The sequence below is a fragment of the Lissotriton helveticus genome, chromosome 4_1 (genome assembly GCF_964261635.1).
Source record: "Lissotriton helveticus chromosome 4_1, aLisHel1.1, whole genome shotgun sequence".
NCBI classification, from domain to species: Eukaryota; Metazoa; Chordata; class Amphibia; order Caudata; family Salamandridae; genus Lissotriton; species Lissotriton helveticus.
The window spans coordinates 1,924,206,203-1,924,225,792 of record NC_136063.1 but is presented as its reverse complement, the minus strand read 5'-3'; the positions used below and the strand labels follow the sequence as shown (position 1 = coordinate 1,924,225,792).

The 19,590-nt window shown below is 41.6% G+C and overlaps 1 protein-coding gene across 12 annotated transcripts in view; it reads left to right on the top strand.

Moving 5' to 3' along the window:
* Positions 1 to 19,590, top strand: part of MAP7D3 (MAP7 domain containing 3) — a 1,012,878-nt gene that overhangs the window by 503,017 nt on the left and 490,271 nt on the right. For all 12 annotated transcript variants that reach the window (XM_078688596.1, XM_078688591.1, XM_078688590.1 and 9 more), the window contains one exon: positions 18,623 to 18,867. In XM_078688596.1, the coding sequence (XP_078544722.1) occupies positions 18,623 to 18,867 (245 nt within the window). The remainder of the gene's footprint in view (positions 1 to 18,622; positions 18,868 to 19,590) is intronic.

Here is a 19,590-nt window from a genome sequence, read left to right as displayed (position 1 = left end):
ACAGCAGTGTAATGATTTTACTGTGATATCATGGAATGTTCATGTTAGAAGGTTTACGGGTAGTAGAATACCGTATTTTCCGGCGTATAAGACGACTTTTTAACCCCTTAAAATGTTCTGGAAAGTCGGGGGTCGTCTTATACGCCGGGTACAAAATTTCAAGGTATGTTTTCATGTGTTTTTACATAGCGCGGACTTCACCCGAAGGCGTCAGATCGCTTCTCAATAGGAAATGGGCATTACAGGGGGAAAAAGTTACATGTGTGCAAGTAGAGGTACGGTATAGGAGGGCACTCAAACACAAGAACTAATGTTACGTAGGCGATGGTGGCACTGTGGAAGTATCAAAAGCAAACCCACTGAAAGCGGATCTGAAAAAGGGAAATAAATTACAGTTACGGTACCGGTAATCTGCCAAAAACATCAAATTTTCCTTAATGCATCCAGCAGCATATCCACCCTATTTATTGTTTATTGTTTATTTTAATGTGGATAATGGCAAACCACCATGCATATGAGTACGTAACAATACTAATGTGGATAATGGCGATGGTGGCACTGTGCACTGCGTTGGAAGTGGGGGTAGTCTTATACGGTGAGTATAGCACGAAACCTACATTTTATCAAGAAAAGTAGGGGGTCGTCTTATACGCCGGGTCGTCTTATACGCCGGAAAATACGGTATATACAGTACAGTTCACAAGAGCATTCAAGGGAAGAGCACAAGTATCTTGTGTTCTGAATAAATATATACAGAGGCCGCGCTGACTACAAGTTGTTAATTACAGCTGTTACAGTGGCGACGAGCGCATAACAGCCAGGCGGCATGTATTGAAAGTGTAATGGTGGCTGCACTCACTGGTAAGAGCACAAGGCATTGAAAATTTGGGGCCAGCATGCAGTAATTTGGTATTACCTGTGAACATCCCGCAGTAACTGTGTGTGAAAGAGCAATTGTGCCCTCAAGATAGTGCAGAAAGTTAAAAGTAGAAGTTGTGAAAGCAGGGCACTGACTGAGGTGTGTGTGTGCACCCATAAGTAAAGAAATCCTATTCATGGTGCAGGTGCATATGAGATACGTTAGGACAGAAATCACGCGCGCATTTTTAGCTGACCACATTTGCATCATTCAGTGACCAAAGAAACAAATTCAACCAATCCATTTGTCCAGCAACAAGTATTGCACATAATGCGTGCATATGTACATTGTTATAAAGTGAATGCGATTCTCATACAATGAGTATTGTCGTATTGCTGGAATTAAGTAATGGCAGTCATTTTGAAGTCAGGTGCACCCGATTTGAACCTGAATCACATAATGGAACTCCATTTTAAAGTCAGGCACACCTAAATTGAGCCTGGATTATACAGTAAAACTTCATTTTGAAGTCGCACATAACATTTTTAAGTATACATTATTTTTTTTATAGGAAGAAAACTACAATTTTCTCAGAAATATTTCAAGTAATATAGGAAAATGTCAGGTGGAGGAACAAATAGTGAAGCAACAATAAATATGGATACAGAAGGATACAATGATGAAGAAAATGTAAAAAAACATTTCAAGCTTCGTTTTTAAAGACCTTTACCATTTGACATATCTAATAAACTATTTCAGAGAGATAGGGAAAAATGGAGAAGGTGATTTGAGCATTTTTTAAAGGCTGCACACAAAAAATAATGAACAAGTAAGAGAACTATTGCTTAATCTTGTAGGTGATGATGGGGAGTATTTGATCGTGACATTTCCTGAACAGGAAAAGACTACAGATAGAGGTCTCATGAAATATCTGATCCTCAAGGAATTTACATTTTGAAAGGTATAATTTTATTGTAGCTTTTCAAAAAGAAGATGAGTCCATGGATAAATACGTAACAAGACTAAGAAAAGTGATCTTTTTTTGTGAATTTGAGAAGTTGAGCAATGAAGAAACGATAAACTTAAGGATAATTCAAAGATACTGCTCTGTAAAATTTAGGAAAAAGCTACTAGAAAAGGCGTACGACTTAGAAACAATCATATGCATGGTTAGAACAGAGACACAAGCAAAACAAACATGCTAACAATATGGAACAAGGCACAGTGAAAACTGTAGAACAAGTGCGACAAATGTAAAAAACAAGATAATAGTGCAGGAATGGCAGATGGGCAAAGAAAATAAGTCATGCTATAGATGTGGTTTCCAATTCCCGCATTTAAAAGTTTGTCCTCTGCTAGGTCAACAGTGTAGAAAAAGCCAGACGATTTAAACAATTTGTAATTGTATGCAGGTTCAAAATAGACAAAAAAGAAACTTGGAATAGGGACAGTTGGAACCAACAAAGTATACCAGAGAATACAAATATATTAGGGAATGTGAAATATTTAAGGCAGATGCAAAGTGTTGAACATGATTATTATGAAGATGAACAATCTGAGAGACTATTCATGATGTTTGAAGTAAGTGAATTTAAACAGGTTAGCATGATCAGAACAGTAAATATTTAAAAAAAAAAACAATCTGTGGATGTTCTAGTTGGCCCTCAAAAAGTTCCTTTAAAGCTGTATAGTAGAGCAACTTGCAGCATCATGTGTGTTACTCTGTATCAGAAAATAGAAGAATAGCCGTCTCTAGGTTCATCACATATCTGTGTTTTCCAATGGGGAGCAAAACATCTTGTTTCATGTTTGGGAACATTTTAAGAAGTTTTGCAGTGTGGAGCGATATCCAACAAAGAATAAATACATGTGTTGGAGGTTGAAGTTCCTGGCACATGTTTGATAAGCAGCGTCACAGATCAAGTTATGGGTTTACTAGCAGTGACTTGTAATGTCACGACAGATCATCCTGTGCTAAGTCGGTATCCAGAATTATTTACAGGATTAGGAAAGATGAAAGCTAAAACAATTACTTTGCATAATAATGAAGCGGTAAAACCTGTGGGGCAAGTTCACAGAAGAGTTACAATACAATACAATGTAATAGGTATTTATAAAGCGCACAACTACAACAAATAGAGGTGTCCCCACACTACGCAGATATTGCAGTAGAGGATTGTTGACCATCTAAACCCTACCCTGGCTAAAGAGCCAGGTTTTTAAGGCCTACTATCCGGCGCAAATGAGATGGTAACGAGTTCCAGAGTCTGGAGGTCCTGACCACGAAAGATCTTCCCCCAAGATGAGACTTCGCATTACGCAGAACACGGAGCAGACACTGATAGTTAGATCTCAATTTCTGTTCCTGTCAATATGGACTAAGCTTAAGGTAACCTGGGCCCAGGTTCCGGGTGACCCGGAAGACCAGTGTAAGAGCCTTAAATTCAGTCCTCTTAGCCACTGGGAGCCAATATAGCTGCGTCAGGCGAGGAGATATATAATGGCGGAAAGGTACCCACCAAATTAGTCTTGCTGCTGCGTTCTGCACTAACTGCAGTCTGTAAATCAGGTAGGCTGGCTGCCCCAAATGTAGACTATTGGCTTAGTCCAGGCGCAAAGTCCTCATTGCATGGACTATAATCCTGCGGCTGTCCTCCGGCAGTAAATCAAGGAATTTTTTCTAAGATTCTGAGCTTTCCAAAGCAGGCTGAGGACATCTGACAAAGTTGAGCCACAAAAGAAAGATCTGTATCCCATTTGGTGCTTAGAATCATTGATGTCATTGTCGGACCAGTGGTGAGCTCAGTTCTACTGGCCACCAGAGATCCACAGGAGGCGGTGACGCCTGACTAAAGAACTTTTAGGCAGTTGCTGTCCATCAGTTTAGAGATGTTCTTCAGGCACTCCTTAAAACTAAGAAAGGCAGCCTTGGAGTCTTCTTGGAGTCTACCTGCGACCTTTTCGATCCACAGCAATACCGTAGGAGTTTTGCTGTGGATCGAAAAGGTCGCAGGTAGACCTGTTGGGTGCGGTCCTCCCCACAGATACCTAGCTGATTTAGTCTACTCATTAAGATTGAGTGTGCTACAACGTCGAATGCTGCTGATAGGTCTAATAAAACTAGCATAGCAGAAGCGCTAGCATCCACAGTCATTCTCACAGATTCTGCCACTTCGATCAAAGCGGTCTCAGTGCTATAACCTGTCCGAAATTCAGATTGAGAATCTTGCAAGAGGTCGTGTGTCTTAATATCCTTGGCTAGCTGCTGTTGTGCCAGTTTCTCTAGCATTTTTGCAGGTGCCAGCAAAACGGATATTGGGTGAAAATTGCTGAGCACCGCTGGATCCGCATCAGCTTTTTTCAATAGAGGTAACAAGAATGCTTGTTTCCAGATACCCGGAAATATGACGGTTTTTAGCGATGTGTTCTAGATCTCGCTAAGTGTCGGGTTCAGCAAATGGGCCAGAGGTCTAATAAGTTGGGGAGGGCAGGGATCCTCTCGGGAGCCTGATTTGCATTTAAGGATTTCAGTCATAGATTCCTTGAGGGATATGGGGATGAATTCCAAGAAGGAGCAGTGGGGTTTCGAGCTTGCAATTTGCTGCATAGCCGAGATCTCAGACCCAGCTGGAAACTAATCATATACAGTAAGGATTTTTTCCTCGAAAAAGTTTGACAAGCTTGTGCACAAGGTGTAGGATGGGTGGATGATGCCCTCCACTGCTGACTGATTTGTTTCAGATTTTACGATCTTAAAAATTTCTCTTGACGAGTTCTCCGAACTCTCTATGCGCCTGACAAAGTATTCTCTCCTCGAAGTCCTCATCAGCTTGTGGAAATTCTTTTGTGGATCCTTGTAGGCATTTTTTGTTGCAGGAGAGTTCGTTTTCCTCCAGCAGCATTCAAACTTCTTGCATCTACTTTTTTCCCTTCTAAGATCTGTTGAAAACCACGGGCAAAAGGGGAACTTCTGGGGGTTGTGACAGATCTAATAGGGTGCCTCAGTGTCTGAGGCGGAAGAGATCCATGAGTTAAAGGAGGAGGAGTCAATGTCAGGGTTGCTGGACAGTTGTGGCTCCATTGCTTGTAAAGCTGGACCCAGGGAGTCAGCAGTCTCCTTTTTCCAATTCCTCCTTAGCTCAGTTTGTTTTCCATCTAGTGGCTGCTATATCACCAGCCTAAAGGAGAAAGGGACAAGAAAATGATCAGTTGAAGGGGGACCTCTACTTCCAGATTATGGATGTTCAAGAAAATAAGATCTAATATAGGGCCAGATCTATGAGTAGGAGCGACAACGAGGTAAGAAAGATTAAAGCCATTGAGTGTCGAGATTAGCTGGGACGCCTGAGAACAACTGGGATCGTCTACATGGAGGTTAAAATCACCTAAGACCGTGACGCTAGCATAGTGGACAGACATTTGAGCAATAACATTGCATAGATCTTGTATGGAACTATAAGAGCAGTCCGGTGGCTTGTAAATCAATAAGCCTACAAAGGAGAGAGCAGGCGAGATCTTAAAACCGAAGCCTAAACCCTCTACATTGCCAATGTTGCTCAGTTCAGATGAAGAGACCTCCCAAGTGTCTGTTAAAATACAAGCTACTCCTCCCCCCTCCTATCTCCACTCCGATTTACACAAGTGATACGAAAACCGGGCGGAATAGCCAAGGTAAAGTCTTGCTTTGAATCCTCTTTTAACCATGTTTCGATTAAGAACATTACATCCCAGGCATTGTGCATTAAAGAGAGCCAGTTGTCATCTGCATGTTTTGGTAATGACCTACAAATGATCTGGCAAGCTCGAATACTGCCATCCTTGCCCTTAGGTGAGTTAGCATTTGATATGTTACCCTCATCCGTCCCTCCCAGCGCTTCCAGTTTAAAATTACAGCCTTTGCTTTTATACTTGGAGCTCTCGTTCTCCAGATTAGCGCACTGATTCCCAACGCATATATTATCTCTAAGAGCCATAAGGGAATCTCTAGACCATTTTAGCCATATTGTGCCGCGTGGTTGGCGCTGGACGCGGTCCGGACGGAGGCATGCAGACTGGCTTGCCTTCGGCACGCCAGCGGTATGCGTCCTCTGCGTGGCCGCATCACAGGCTGCATCAAGTAGACGCCGGGTAGCAGTCCGCAAAAGCTAGACTGTTCACCCACCAAAGAGGACGTCTAAAAGTGTCCCCCTGAGTCAGAGGAAAAACGGCACTCTGCTTGGGACACAAGGTGGAGGAGTTGTCAGATTGGACTTTTTCTTAAGGTAACTGTACAACAATGCAATGAAGGTTTAAAAGTCTGTAGAGGGTTACGAACAGTTTCATTGTGATAGTGTATTAAAAATAAATCGGCAATGGCAACACGCAGAGGTGCCTTCCACAGAACACAATTGCGGGATTTAAAACATTTAATATGCACGCTTAATTAAAAATTAAAGTAACTGCCTTCGTGCCGTGCACCCTAAAGCACGCAGAGGTGCACTCCACCTAACACACACCACAGAATGCCACACACAAGAAATCAGGCGAGTCTGGCAACTACTCACACAGCAATCAGCTGTACAATATATCTGCAGCCAAAAGTAGAACAAGAGAAAAATTAACTTCTTGAGCAGTGTATTATTAAAACAGTTTCTTGTCCGACACCATGGATGTCTTCGATTGTGGTAGTTCCGAAAAAACATAAAAAATAACAGAATTTGTGTGGCTACTCGAGTGCCCAATACAGCGATTGAGAGAGTAATCTGGGACTGCATTTAAATGACAAGATTAGTAATATCACTGGCGCTACTATCTTTTCAAAATTGATCTGTACAAGTTTTATCGTCAGTTGAAAATTGATGATCAATCCGGATATATAACAACATTTTCTACGCATTTAGGATTAGTTAGGTACATAAGATTGGATTTTTGCATATGCTCAGCTGATGGAAATTTTCAGGAATCTTAAAGATTAAATTAAGGCCAATAAAGAATGCTGTGAACTACAGTGATAATATTTTGTTATACGGGAAAACAAAGAAAGATCATGATCATGGTTTAATGAAGTGTGCCTACAACTAGTAAAAGCAGGTTTCACGCTCAGCCTTGAAAATGTGAAATAAATAAATCTGAATTAACATTCTATGGCCATATATTTTCGCGCAAAATGTGACCTAACACAATAAAGGTGTTATCTTTAAATTCAGTTGTTACCCCCAAAGATGTGTCTGAACTGCGTTCATTCTTGGGAATGGCCAGTTACTGTTCAAATTACATAAAGAACTGTGCCACAATAAGTATGTCTCTTAGAGAGCTAACAAAGAAAGGGCGAACGTTCAGTTGGGGTATGGATGGTGAGCATGCTTTTAAACAAATAAAAGATCAAATATTTTGATCCAGAATTATGCGCTGAAGTAGTGGTGGATTCTAGTACATTGGGACTTTTGTGCAGTGTTGGTGCAACATAATCCTGGCAGAGAAACTACCTGGCTTTGTGATTTCACATGGTAGTAAAAGCTTGCCTGTTGTTGAACAGATACTCTCAGCCAGAAAAAGAAAGTCTTGCTTTAGTCTGGGCTTCTGAACATTATCATGATTTCAGATAGGGGAGATATTTGTTATAATAACAGATCATCAAGCATTACTTTCCATTTTTGGAAACCCAAAATTGAGATTGCCACCATGGGGAAGATGGGGAATGAGACTGATGGATTATGATTTTAAGATCATTCATTACCAAGGAGAAGAGTTTAATTCAGCAGATTATCTATCTAGGTACCAAACTAAAACAGAGCTCAAATAACAGTCGGAAGCAGAGGCATTTGTATGTTTTATCATCAGGTCAACAGTGCCAGGCATTATATCATAAAAAGAGCTAGTTTAAATGACAGTTAATGATTAAACGATTCAGGAAGTAAATACAAATTGAGGTCGATAAATGTTGCAACACGATTTCAAGCAAATGTAAGAAAAAGTGACATTTTGGCATTTAAGAATATACACTCAGAATTATCAATAGCTTCCTCTGGAGCGCCTCAAAGAGGGAATAAACTAATCATTCCTACACGTTTACAAAGATGTGTGATTGATCTGGCACATGAAAACCATAGAGGTGTGTCGGCGACAAAAAAAATATTGAAAGAGAAAATGTGGTTTCCAAGGCTGGATAGTCAAGTAGAGAAATTGTACGAATGTAATTTATGTCAATGCACTACCAAGGAAAGAGTAATGGAAGAACTACACGTCCATATTACCAAAGGCTGTATGCTCTAATGTGGCAGCGGATTTTAATGGCCTACTAGATTCTGGTCATTACTTACTGAAATTAATTGATGAATACTCTTGTTTTCGAATACTCTTGTTTTCAGTGCAAATGAGCTTAAAAAGTTAATGAGTTACTTAGGAATAACTTGTAGAAGAGTTATGCCGGTGTGGCCCAGAGCGAATGGAATGGTGGAAAGGTTAATGGCTACTATAAAGAAAATAAAAAATAAAGCTTTCAAAAAGCAACATTTTCTCAGATATCAATAATTAGACATATGTCAGGTTTTGCGAGATTGTAGAAATACTCCTAATAGATATGCGGGAAAGTGACCTTCTGAGTTGATGTTTGGTCAGTCGAGGCAAACACGTTTGTCGCATCTTTCACCAGTCCCACCAAAAGATCATGCTGAGATAATGGACAGAGACAGATATGCTAAAGAAAAAATGAAGCACTATGCTAATTGCAAGAAGAGCATTCGAGACCAAGGTTACAATGTTGGTGATTTAGTATTAGTAAAGCAGCAACGAGTAAGAAAATCACAAAGTAGATTTCGTCCTGCTCCTTTGGAAGTAACACAAGTTCATGGGACTGCAATTACGTCAAAAAGTGATAACAAGAAATAAGAATTTTTTTAAACAATTTAATCTCGGAGCTAATAAGAAAATATGCGGTCGAATGATCAGCATATGGAACAGTTACTTAGGAAGTCTCTGAGAGTTTCACGAAAACCGAATCGGCTAATAGAACGTTGTTGAATATTAGTATATGATATTAATAAGGAAACTGTTTTTTTTTATTTTTTTTTTATTTCATTCTTTTTCTTTGTCCCTTTTCTCCCTTATCTTAAAAAAAGGGGGGGGGGGGTAGTGGCCAGAAACGTAATGATGCACTGTGATGTAAGGGAATGTTTGTGTTGTAAAGTTGAAGAGAAATAGAATATATACAGTACAGTTGAGGAGAGCTTTCAGGGGAAGAGCACCAATATCCTGAATAAATATATAAAGAGGCCATGCAGACTAAGAGTTTTTAATTACAGCTGTCACTAGCGGTACATAAAGGAAGGCTCTCGAGATGGATCATCCGATGCATCAAAATCTACTATGCCTTGGCTAAGTAAGACCATCCAGAATTACTTAAGGCTCATACGACTAGGACCAAATCTACGACGTCTGCCTTGTCAGGGAAGTTACCATCACAGATCTGCATGAAGGTGATGTGGGCATCCCTGCACACTTTTGCCAAGCACTACTGCCTGATTTCTGAAGTGTGTAGGGATAGGCAGTTTGACAGAGCTTTTGTTCAGGATTTTCTTGTAGCCATCCCTAAACCCTCCTCCAGCGGTAGAGTATTGCTCTGTAATCCATTATACAGGTGAGTAATCTGTAGGTAGAAGTTTCCATTAGGAAAAAGAGAAAGATTGTCACAGCAGATATGTAACTTTTTTGTCCATTTTGTTTTTGGGTGTGTACATATTGCTATATGTAAGGGATCTAATTTTCTTTCAGAAAAGTGTGTAGACAACCGTAAGGCTCACATGTTGTGTTTTTCTTTGTGTGAGAAAGGCTGTGCAAATGTATGCTGTGCCATCTGAGTGTGTTTCAAAGCACCACATTTCCAACGGTATTAATTTTCTTTTGTGTTGTATCGGCGACGGATGTGGTGTGATCTGTTTAATGTGGGTTTCCCAGGGTTGTGATGTATCCTATGTTTTTAAGGTAACTGCATTCCATTTGAGGTATACCTTTCCTGTTAGATGAAACGTTCCTTTGTATGTTTTAATTCACAAGGAGTTCATCCAACTGATATAATACAGACCATTCCACTTGCCTTTGAGGCCAACTCCAAAGATCTACCTGTTCAGGAACAGGATGTGCCTTTGTATGGCCCTTTTGTTGTGCAGGCTGAAGGTTGCTCCGAGTCACCAATGCATTACCATGATGTAGTTGAATCAGTGTGGTACCCCAGTGGCTCCTGGGATAAGTTAGCATTAATTAAGGGTTTCTAGGAGTGAGGAAGGGAATATCCAAGAGCTGAACCAAGTTGAAATAAATTACTGCTTCTGGATTGTTTGGGTCGAGTGAGCGGAAGGAAGCACAAGATCTAGGTTCACAAACCTCACCAACGCTGGCAGGTAGATGCATTTGTGGTGGGCAGGAGTACGTCAGGCTAAGGGGACTGAATGGGAGAAAGAGAACCATGAACCTCAGAACTCTGCTCCTAGGAACAGGATGATCTAACAAAAGCTTTCAAAAGTAGAATGAGTCAACACTTAGCACCCAGGACTTTGTATTCAGATGTTTGAGACATCGGCAAATGTACTAGAGGTGGACAGATGAAAGACTGGAAAATGAGGGCTGTCTCTACCACTCTAGACTGATTTCATATGTCTATTAGCAGGGGTGCTTCTCTGAGGCTTTTGAGTGGTATTAAAGCTTTTGTGTCGGTGTGGTAGAGAGGGGAATGTATACATTAGAGGCCTGCTGGAAAAAACAGGATGGGCTTGATTAGTTCCTAAATGGCAAACGTATATGGGCACACATTGCTTACTATTTAATACACTGATTGAGTGGCAGGTCCTCCGCAGAGCCACTGATTTTTACCACTCCTGGATCTCCTTATAAGGATGACTCTAAAATATATACCCCCTTTCTATCTCTCGAACGGAAGACAGACGAAGGATGAAAGCTAGTGTCACTGGGTGCCACAGTGAATGGGAGCACTGAGGACCCTGCTAAAGGGAAGCAATGGTGGAACATCTTAGGCACAAAGAACAAAGGGGCACTGGGTGCTGCAGAAGAATCCGGGCTAAAGGAGAGGTTTGAGCTGCCACCTTCTTCCGCAGTAGAAGTGAGGGCACAATTTAATTATTGACCAGATTAATAATATCGATTCAATTTACTGCATCTGAAAATGTCTGCTTTACAGGCACTAATTGTTTAATTTCAAAACATCAGTAGAGTAGTATTATGTTACTTTAAATAGGTGAACTAGATACAAGAGAATTGAAAGGACTTCCTTACTGTGTCTATGCTTCCCACAATGTCTCTTGTGTCGCCCATTGAATAGCACTGTCCATCATTTGCTGTGGTCCCTATTCCCTCCACTAATCTTTAGATGTTAAAATGGTATTGACTGGGCCTACTGCTGCCTCGTCCTATACTTCTGGCACCTCTGCTGCTTTGCTGTTCCCACCTTCTGACAGTGAGCCTTTTTGTTAGCGCAGGAATGGTGTTGACTGACCACCTGGTCTTGCTTAGTTCCATCACAAGTGTATGAAGGTCAATTATTAATTGAGGTGGATGGGCGTCCTCAAACTAGGTTAAAGTAAAAGACAATTTTAATAATTTAAAACTGGGCTGAACCCCGTGGTAGCTCTAGCATAGAGCTAACATCTTTCATTTTGGAAAATGTGTTAAGTGTTCAGCAGTAACAAAGCAGTTAATTAATCAAAACGTAAGAAAAATCCCACGACCAATGTATACAACAAAAGAAAAATGTAATGAGTAAAATAACACCAAAACAACAAACATTCAATAAGATATGAACATTTAAAATTTAGGGCAAGCATTGCAGTGAAAAAGTAAAGCGCCAATCATTAGTCACTGTTTGTGGAGGACCAGGACCTAGGCGACATTTCAGATTGGATACACCAAGCGAGTCGACCTGGTCATTGATCTCCTGACTTAGTCCCTGAAATGGATGTCAAAATCCTCCAGCAGGGCAAGCTTTCAGGCTGTGTGCGACAAAAGTCCTCTTGAAGCTGGATAGCCATTAAACGAGGTTTTGTAGAAGCAGTTTGTTTTGGTGGGAAAAATTCTGATTTCTCAGCTACTGAAGAGCTTGAGTTGGACTGGTAATTTTAACGCCTTTGCCTGTTATAGATTTTTTTTTTGGTAGCTCAAATATTCTTCAGCTTGGCAAGCCTAAAGCTGTATTTGATGAAGTTCCTTTGAAATTGGATAGCTTTTATTTGAGGCCCGCTGTAACTCCAAAGGTCTTGAAAGTCCAAAAATGCTATATGTTGCATCTTTTCAAACATTCTGGAACTGCTGCTCTTTGTCACTTCTAAGGCTCCCAGGACCTCAGGGGCAGCACTTACAAGCCAGGATTCACTCCAGCAGAGGACACCAACAGGGTCCTGTTCAGGTTCCCTTACTGCCGGTCAGCTGGGCACCTCAGTAAAAAAAAGTCTTGTGCAGTTTGTTGTGTCTCTGTAGTTGCACATGAGGCAAGCCTGCTTACCTTTGGATCAGTACATGCGAGAGCATGTCCAGCCCTTCAGGCCAGTATACAAGTTTCAATCGTCCTCTGTTCGGAGGACCAGAGTATTTTTGAAGAGGTTTGGGTGAGGTGCCACATTTGAAGATTTACCTAGTAAGAGGGTCTTGGTGACCTACCCAATTAGAAAAAAAGCTCCCAATGGCAACATTCCCACATTTGGAGCACATCCTGTTTGTCTTACTACAAACTATTCCACAGGGCGCTATTCTAAGTAAAATCCAAGATCTCACAACCTTTCTGCCCTTGGAGGTGACTGGGGTGGCAGACAGGGCTCTGTTTAGGGAAATGAACAATCCCCTCCTCCTCAGTCACACCAAACTGGTTCTAGGAACAACTCCCCCTCACACTGTGCTGGAAACAAAAGGCTTCTCTTTCTCAGGTCTTCCTTTTCACTTAATTTAATTGTAGGCCTCGCCCTGATCCCTTTCAAGTTAACTAAATTCCAGATCCCTCCTCATCTGCCACTCCTAAGCTAATATATGGCACATACCCATGTTTTCCTGCCAAACGTCCCCCGATACTATTTCTGCTCTGGGGGCAGTTTCACCTCTCATTAAGGAGAAACGATGACAGGCCAACTTCTTACAGGCTAATGCTAATTCCAATTTCAAAAGCTTTATTCGACAGTATGTCATAAAAGCACGCACACTACATATATCACAAAACAGAATAAATAGTACATAACCATACACAAGATACAAAGTTATTAAATTCCAATGATTACTGTCGATAAAAACCAAGTTAAAATACATATAAGATCCAATAAAAATTATTCATAATAAAGGAACAGCATTAATAGCATCATTCATCATACTAACAAGCAGCGGGTGGCAGTAAAGAACGTGTACGAATAATCCAGGCCCACCTTAAAAATTTTGCTACAGCAACAACTATGCAAGGGGTACAGTCTGACTCTAATATCCTTAAGGCTTCTATATGCCGCCGTGTGCCCAAGTTTAAGCAGGTGAGTTTCAGCCATTTACGTCGTGGACCAACATAAAGGGGGCATACAAAGAAAAGGTGGGATGTTGTCTCAACCATGTCTAAACACTTATGACATTTGTCATCAGGGGAATGCGCCCATTTGTAAGTAAAAGCTTTAACTGGAAGTGATCCTACCCTAAACTGAAAAAACAGTTTTCTATCTAATGGGCTCTCGATAATATCCCAATAAGCTTCACAAAAAGGCCGTGATTTATAATTTAGAAAACGGCCACTTAAGTTAGTGTTCATGCAAGCTCTATGGGATGAAGTCAGGGCCATTTCCCAGTATATGACTTTCAATTGTTCTTTTGAGGGGAAGGTTGATGTGTCCGGTTCATCCCATAAACGGGTTAGATCTAGCTTTATCAAAAGCTTCCTGAGCTCTTTGAGCCAGTAGATTTTGTGAAAATGATCTACCGAGATCACATCCTTCAGGGCCTGGACATAGTGTGTGAGTTCAGGGGTGGTCCAGATTCGCCTCCAGTACAAAAGTGGGCGTAACCTCGCTATGTCTGCAACATTTTTCCTGCCTAAGTCAAGCAGAAGCGGAACTGTCGGGGTGCTTTGGGGAACACCGACTAAACTACGTAGAGTTTTATTCTCAGCTTTTGCTAATTGACTCAGGTTGGTTAAACCCCATAGCTCAGATCCATACAGGGTAGCACTTAGCACTTTCATGTTGTATATCTCCAAAGCTGGTGTAATTGGCTCTGTGAGAGAGGATTTGTATTTAGACAATAGGGCACCTGCAAGATGGTGAAATTTTAAAATGGCCATGTCCGTGTGACGTTTCCAATGCATGTTACTCTGGAGTAGAATACCTAGGTAGGTGAAAGCCTCCACCTGCTCTAGGGATGTGTTGTTCAGAAACATTCTACCTTTAAAAGATTTGTGCTGATTAAGGGACATGAACTTGGTTTTTGTTGTATTAATCTCAAGTCCACGCAGTTGGCAAAAGTCCCCGAAGGCATTAACAGCCTTCTGTAGCCCAATCTGAGTCCGTGAGCTTATCAGCGTATCGTCCGCGAACATGAGAACAGGAACGTGAACCCCAGCTATTACAGGGGCATCAGTGGGGGAACTACAGAGATGGTCAACTATTCCGTTAATATATAACGAAAACAGGGTAGGGGCCAAGACACAACCCTGCCGAACACCACGCTCGACAGGGAACGTGTCAGTGACCTCACCCTGTGCCCCCCATCTGATTCTTGCAAAGTTGCTCTCATGTAAGCGGACAAGGATGGTCAGTAGCTCCGGGGCCATTCCCAACTCAGCAAGAACTTTCCAAAGTTTACAGTGGGGAACCAAATCGAAAGCCGATTTCAAGTCGACAAAAACTGCATAGAGTGACCCTTCAGTCAAGACCACGTTCCTCCAATATAGTGTAATAAAATAGAAGACTTGGTCTATAGAGCTAGTGCAGGGGCGGAAGCCGGCTTGAAAAGGGGATAAAATATTATGTTCCTCTATCCCAGTCTGGACTTAGTTTTTGTGCTGAGTCAATAAGACTAATGGGCCTGTAATTACTTGGGAGGGATTTATCACCCTTCTTAAAAACAGGAATTATTTCGGCTCCCTTCCACAAAGTTGGAATGGGAGCACCCCTGGCCACTGCTAATTAACCACCCAGGATGTTCAGGCAGATGAAGGAAAACCCTTCAGAAGTCACTTTTCCTAAACGTTTATTATAATTTCAAATTGACCACTGTATTGGAATTTTAGTAAACATTTACAAATATGTGGAAGGTTCTTTTCTGTCAGAAAGGGTTATTTTGACCGGTTTGTCTGCAGGTCTAAAAGCTGCAAGAAGATAAGTGTGAAGCTATGTTTTCTCTGTCAGCCTAGTGTATGTGCTGCAGTCCACAGGCAACATTTATCTTTCCCATGCAATTGGTGTAATTTCTGCAGCATATACTTTGGCCTTGCTGGAAAGTTAAATAGGCCAATAAGTAGTCAGCCAATATAACCTTATTTTAGGGGTCAGAGCACATATAATGGAGCCAGGAAAGAAGTACCATAGTGTGTAGAGTTATTAAAAAAGAAATAATCAGCAAAAAATGGGAGTGACTATAAAAAAAAGAGGCACTCTCCCATACCTGAGGAACTGTATGTATTCCCTATTGGGATCATGTGTTGAAGTGGGAGATGGTATCTGTGTGACTAATGCACTCAAGTAATTTTCCTCTGAGCAGTAAATGGTTAGGCAGTGACGGTCATGATTTGCTCGTACCATATGCATGTCCATATTAGAATATGTGTTTTCTGTTAGATGATCTGAAATGTAAGGATGAAGAACATCAGTGACCTATGAGTTACGCATTTGTTTGAAAGCTTTCAATAGTTAATCGTTTTATCTACAAGTTTAGCTAAAAACATGCAAGCCTTATCGTTTTTAAGCAGTATGTGCATTTTATGCAACAGAAACCTGGGAAGTAGAGTTCCGTTGACAACATATGATTTTACAGGTAGAGCTCAAACTGTCGCGAAAGTTAATATCCCCAATTATTGCTTTACTGGTGGTATGCAAGTAATAACGCCATCACTCACAGGAAACGCTCCTTGACCTATCGGACCACCTTGCTGACTGTGACAGGAGTGCAGCTGGGTGGGGATTACCTTAGATGCCACTCAGTTCACACTTGTGTGCGAGAGCTGTGACGTGTGGCTGTCACGGCAGAGTCAATGAGCAGCCTGTATGGGGACCAGTGTCGAGCATTACCACTTCCATGGAGGACACGCGGTGAGGCCAGACACAGACTTCTCGACAGTGAAGGGCCATCATTGCTGAGACTTAAAGTATTGAATGGCTGCAGTGTTGGCTCTTCCAAAATGTGACGAGCACGGGCTGAACGAGGCTATCTCAAAGTACCCCCCAAAGTGTGTAGTTTATTTTTGATGTAGTTGTGACATAAACTCTGGCAGGCAGCTAAACAATCCTTATTCCAGTGCTGACTTGAATACTTGCTATCAGATAGGTAAAGCCTCTCCCTGGCGGTAAATGACATCAGCCAAGCAGTGACCCGCGTCATAAATCACAGAACTAAGTTGGCTTGTGGTTCCACAGGCTTCTAGGACTATACGCATCCTACACGTTCTGTCCATTTGAGGGCAGCACTTCCTGTATTCTTTATTTATGTACATTCTTTAAGTCCACTGCACTTTTTTACACGAGACAAGACCAGCAGCATACGTTGTCTAATCCTCTAACATTTTCTATGGAAAGCATAGCTGCCAAGATCTTAAGTTTATATGAGACATTTCATGTTTTCTGAGCGTTTGTGTGACATCGCAGTCCTGTGTGTAAGACATGTTGAGTGACACTTCATTGTGAGTAGAAGCTTTATTTCCTTATAATGTAAAGAAATATTAGAAAAAGCCCTCGTTCTGCATGTAATATGGTACTTTTATGCAAAACGTGATCCAAGACTGCATTCACAGAACACTGCACCTTGATAAGTGTATACTGAAGGCTCTGTCATGTAGTTCTCAGCGGCATCTGTCAATGCATAAGCAGAATCCGTTTTTTTCACTGAACCTTCGACAGATAAAAGGCGGAGTAGGCCAAGTTGGTGTTGAAACTTATAACCCCGAGGTTTGATAAATGGATATTATGTCATCAAATCTTTGAAACATAACCGGTCTTCAAATCTAACTGAAGGAGTCCATTACCACGGGCCTCCTTGAAACAGTCCTGGGCTTATTGAGATGGGCCACCTATTGCACGTGTTGGGTAACAGTCCTGCTCTCCAAGGCTTTGAAACCTTGTCCGCATGTGAATGCAAAATCGTATCTTGTTAGGGTGGCCTACAGTCAAAGAACAGCTGACACGTTTATTCTATGTTAAGTATGGTAACTGCTAGTTCTGATTATTGTTTTTTGCATAAAGCACTACAATCTGGGGCAAGTTGTTTTGCTTTTGCCTTTTAACTCCAGTGTTTCACAGTTCGTGGTTTTGACATAAAATTCAGATCTGCGTTTTTGAGTCCAATGTCAAACCTTTAAAAACCAGAAAATGTTTCTCAGTTTTAACACAAAGGGAGTCAATTATGCATTCATACAGTTTGCTTGACAATCCTGGAATCTGCAACGGTTACACATTACTTATGCAATAGACGAACATTCCACACGTAAGCAACTTCATAGAAGCCTTTTTCTTTTGATAACGTTACGTTGCACTGCACTGCACTGCCTAAAAACGACGTGTACAATAATTTGATCTATTTTTATAGGCTTTACATAAACAAACATCATTTTTTTCTCCTTTACATAAACAAACATCCTTTATTCTCACTAATCGGAACAAAAATAACTTTTTAGGGCATTATAAATCTTACTTCAGCTTCCTACTCCATAACCTATTAGACACCACACTGACAGTCTTCCAACCAGCATAGCCATCAGGACCAGCAACCCCGCTTATGATGCAAGCAATCTTACCATCTATGGTGGTTTTCGGCACACCTGCAGGCAGGACACCGTGGGACTGCAGACAAAGAAGTCTGAAAAAAACAGAACAAGACACAGGCCTTTCCCATCTGTGCACCCTGGATCTGGAACAACATCCCCGTGTCCATCAGGTCCGCTCCAAAACTGCTCTCATTTGTAAAAAGAGTTGACAACACGACATCACAGTGCATTAACCGCCCAAAACCCAGCTGCCTCTCCTATCATTTGTTGACTTTATTCATGGCGTTGAGCCTGTACAGAGCTGAACTGCTATTGAGATAGCATATACAGAGATGCATAGATTCAATCTTCAACATACGCTTCCGACCTACGTCTGAATATACATGTCTCGGGAAAAGGGCCTGATGGAGTACTGGCACCGTGCGCTGTGCTCTTATTGTGGAAGTCCTTGGTCAGCCTTAGTGTGCGCACTGTTGTTTCAGTGTCGAAAAGCAAACCTACGGAAACATTTCTTTACATTTTCTTTTTGAATGCGGAAAATGTAAATAGGGTTCTGTAGCAATGAAGCGCTATATGATTGTAAGCAGGTTTAGTTTTCCTCCGGCTTATATCAATTACCAATGTAGTAAAAGAATAGAAGTAGAAAGCAAATGCTACCTTTTCATAAGCATTGTTTTTGCTCTATGCAGAAGTTTCTTTCTGTTTAACATGGAAGTCAACATCCTGCGCGCTGGCAGAGATATTCAGTTTGTATTCATTTATGTTGATGTGTGTGAGTGAGAACTGTTCTAGGTAAGCAGTGTATTTTTTCTTAAACATCTCTCTTTGTTGTTTTTACTGTGTAGACCACCAACCCAAAGGACTCGCCCTCCTTCACCTAGTTTATTGAAGCAGAGGCCATCTTCTGCTACTCACAAGCAACCACCCACTCCACGACCACCCCTCACACCAACTGTTCTAAATGTGACCAAAAAGAAATCTGATGTGGAAAGTAAACCAAAGGACAACAATCAAGGACTAACACAAGAGAGTGTTTCATCGCCAACTTCTGAGAAGGACATAACGGTAGTTGCATCAAAGTCCAAAGAAGGTGAGTGCCTTTTCAAAAAATAAAATACTACATCAGACCCGTAAATTTAATGGATTAGAACTTGAGAAGCCATTCTGCTGACATACACTTTTTTGACTGTACTGCTATCATTGATAATATGTGACTGCATCAGACTGTAGTTAATGGCACTGTTTTGGTCCAGTATGAATGAAAACAAGCATTGGCAAAGCCAATAGGTCTCGCCCGTTATAGGCATAGCTGTTACCTTTGGTTTATCTGGTTTTCATTGGCATTCGCCATTGCCAAAATACCTGTTAATGCATTACAATTCTTGCACAAGCATGCAACAACACACAGGGAACATCTTGGAATAGGGTTTATATTAAAGAACAGCTGGCCTCATTCCACCTCTCTGCAACGCAGCCCCCTGGCGCATACTGGAGGTTCCTGGTGGGCTACTTGGCCCCCACGGACCCCCAGTATTCAAGGGGAATTACTTCCCCCTCAGCAAACGCGCCAGGGAGGGGCGCGTTTGCAGAGTGGTGCAGGGAGGGGGCGTGGCCTCCTCCCCGATCCCGGTGTTTTTTTTTTTGTTTGTTTTTTTAAAGAAGGGGGTCTGTGTTTTCAAAGTTTTGGGCTCTGGGGACCCCATCCCCCAGGGCCTGCCCCCTATTTTTTTTATTTTTAAAAAATGAGGAAGGGGGTCGCGTGGCCCCCCTCCCGAGGCCTTAATCGCCCAGGGGACCCCATCCCCCAGGGCAT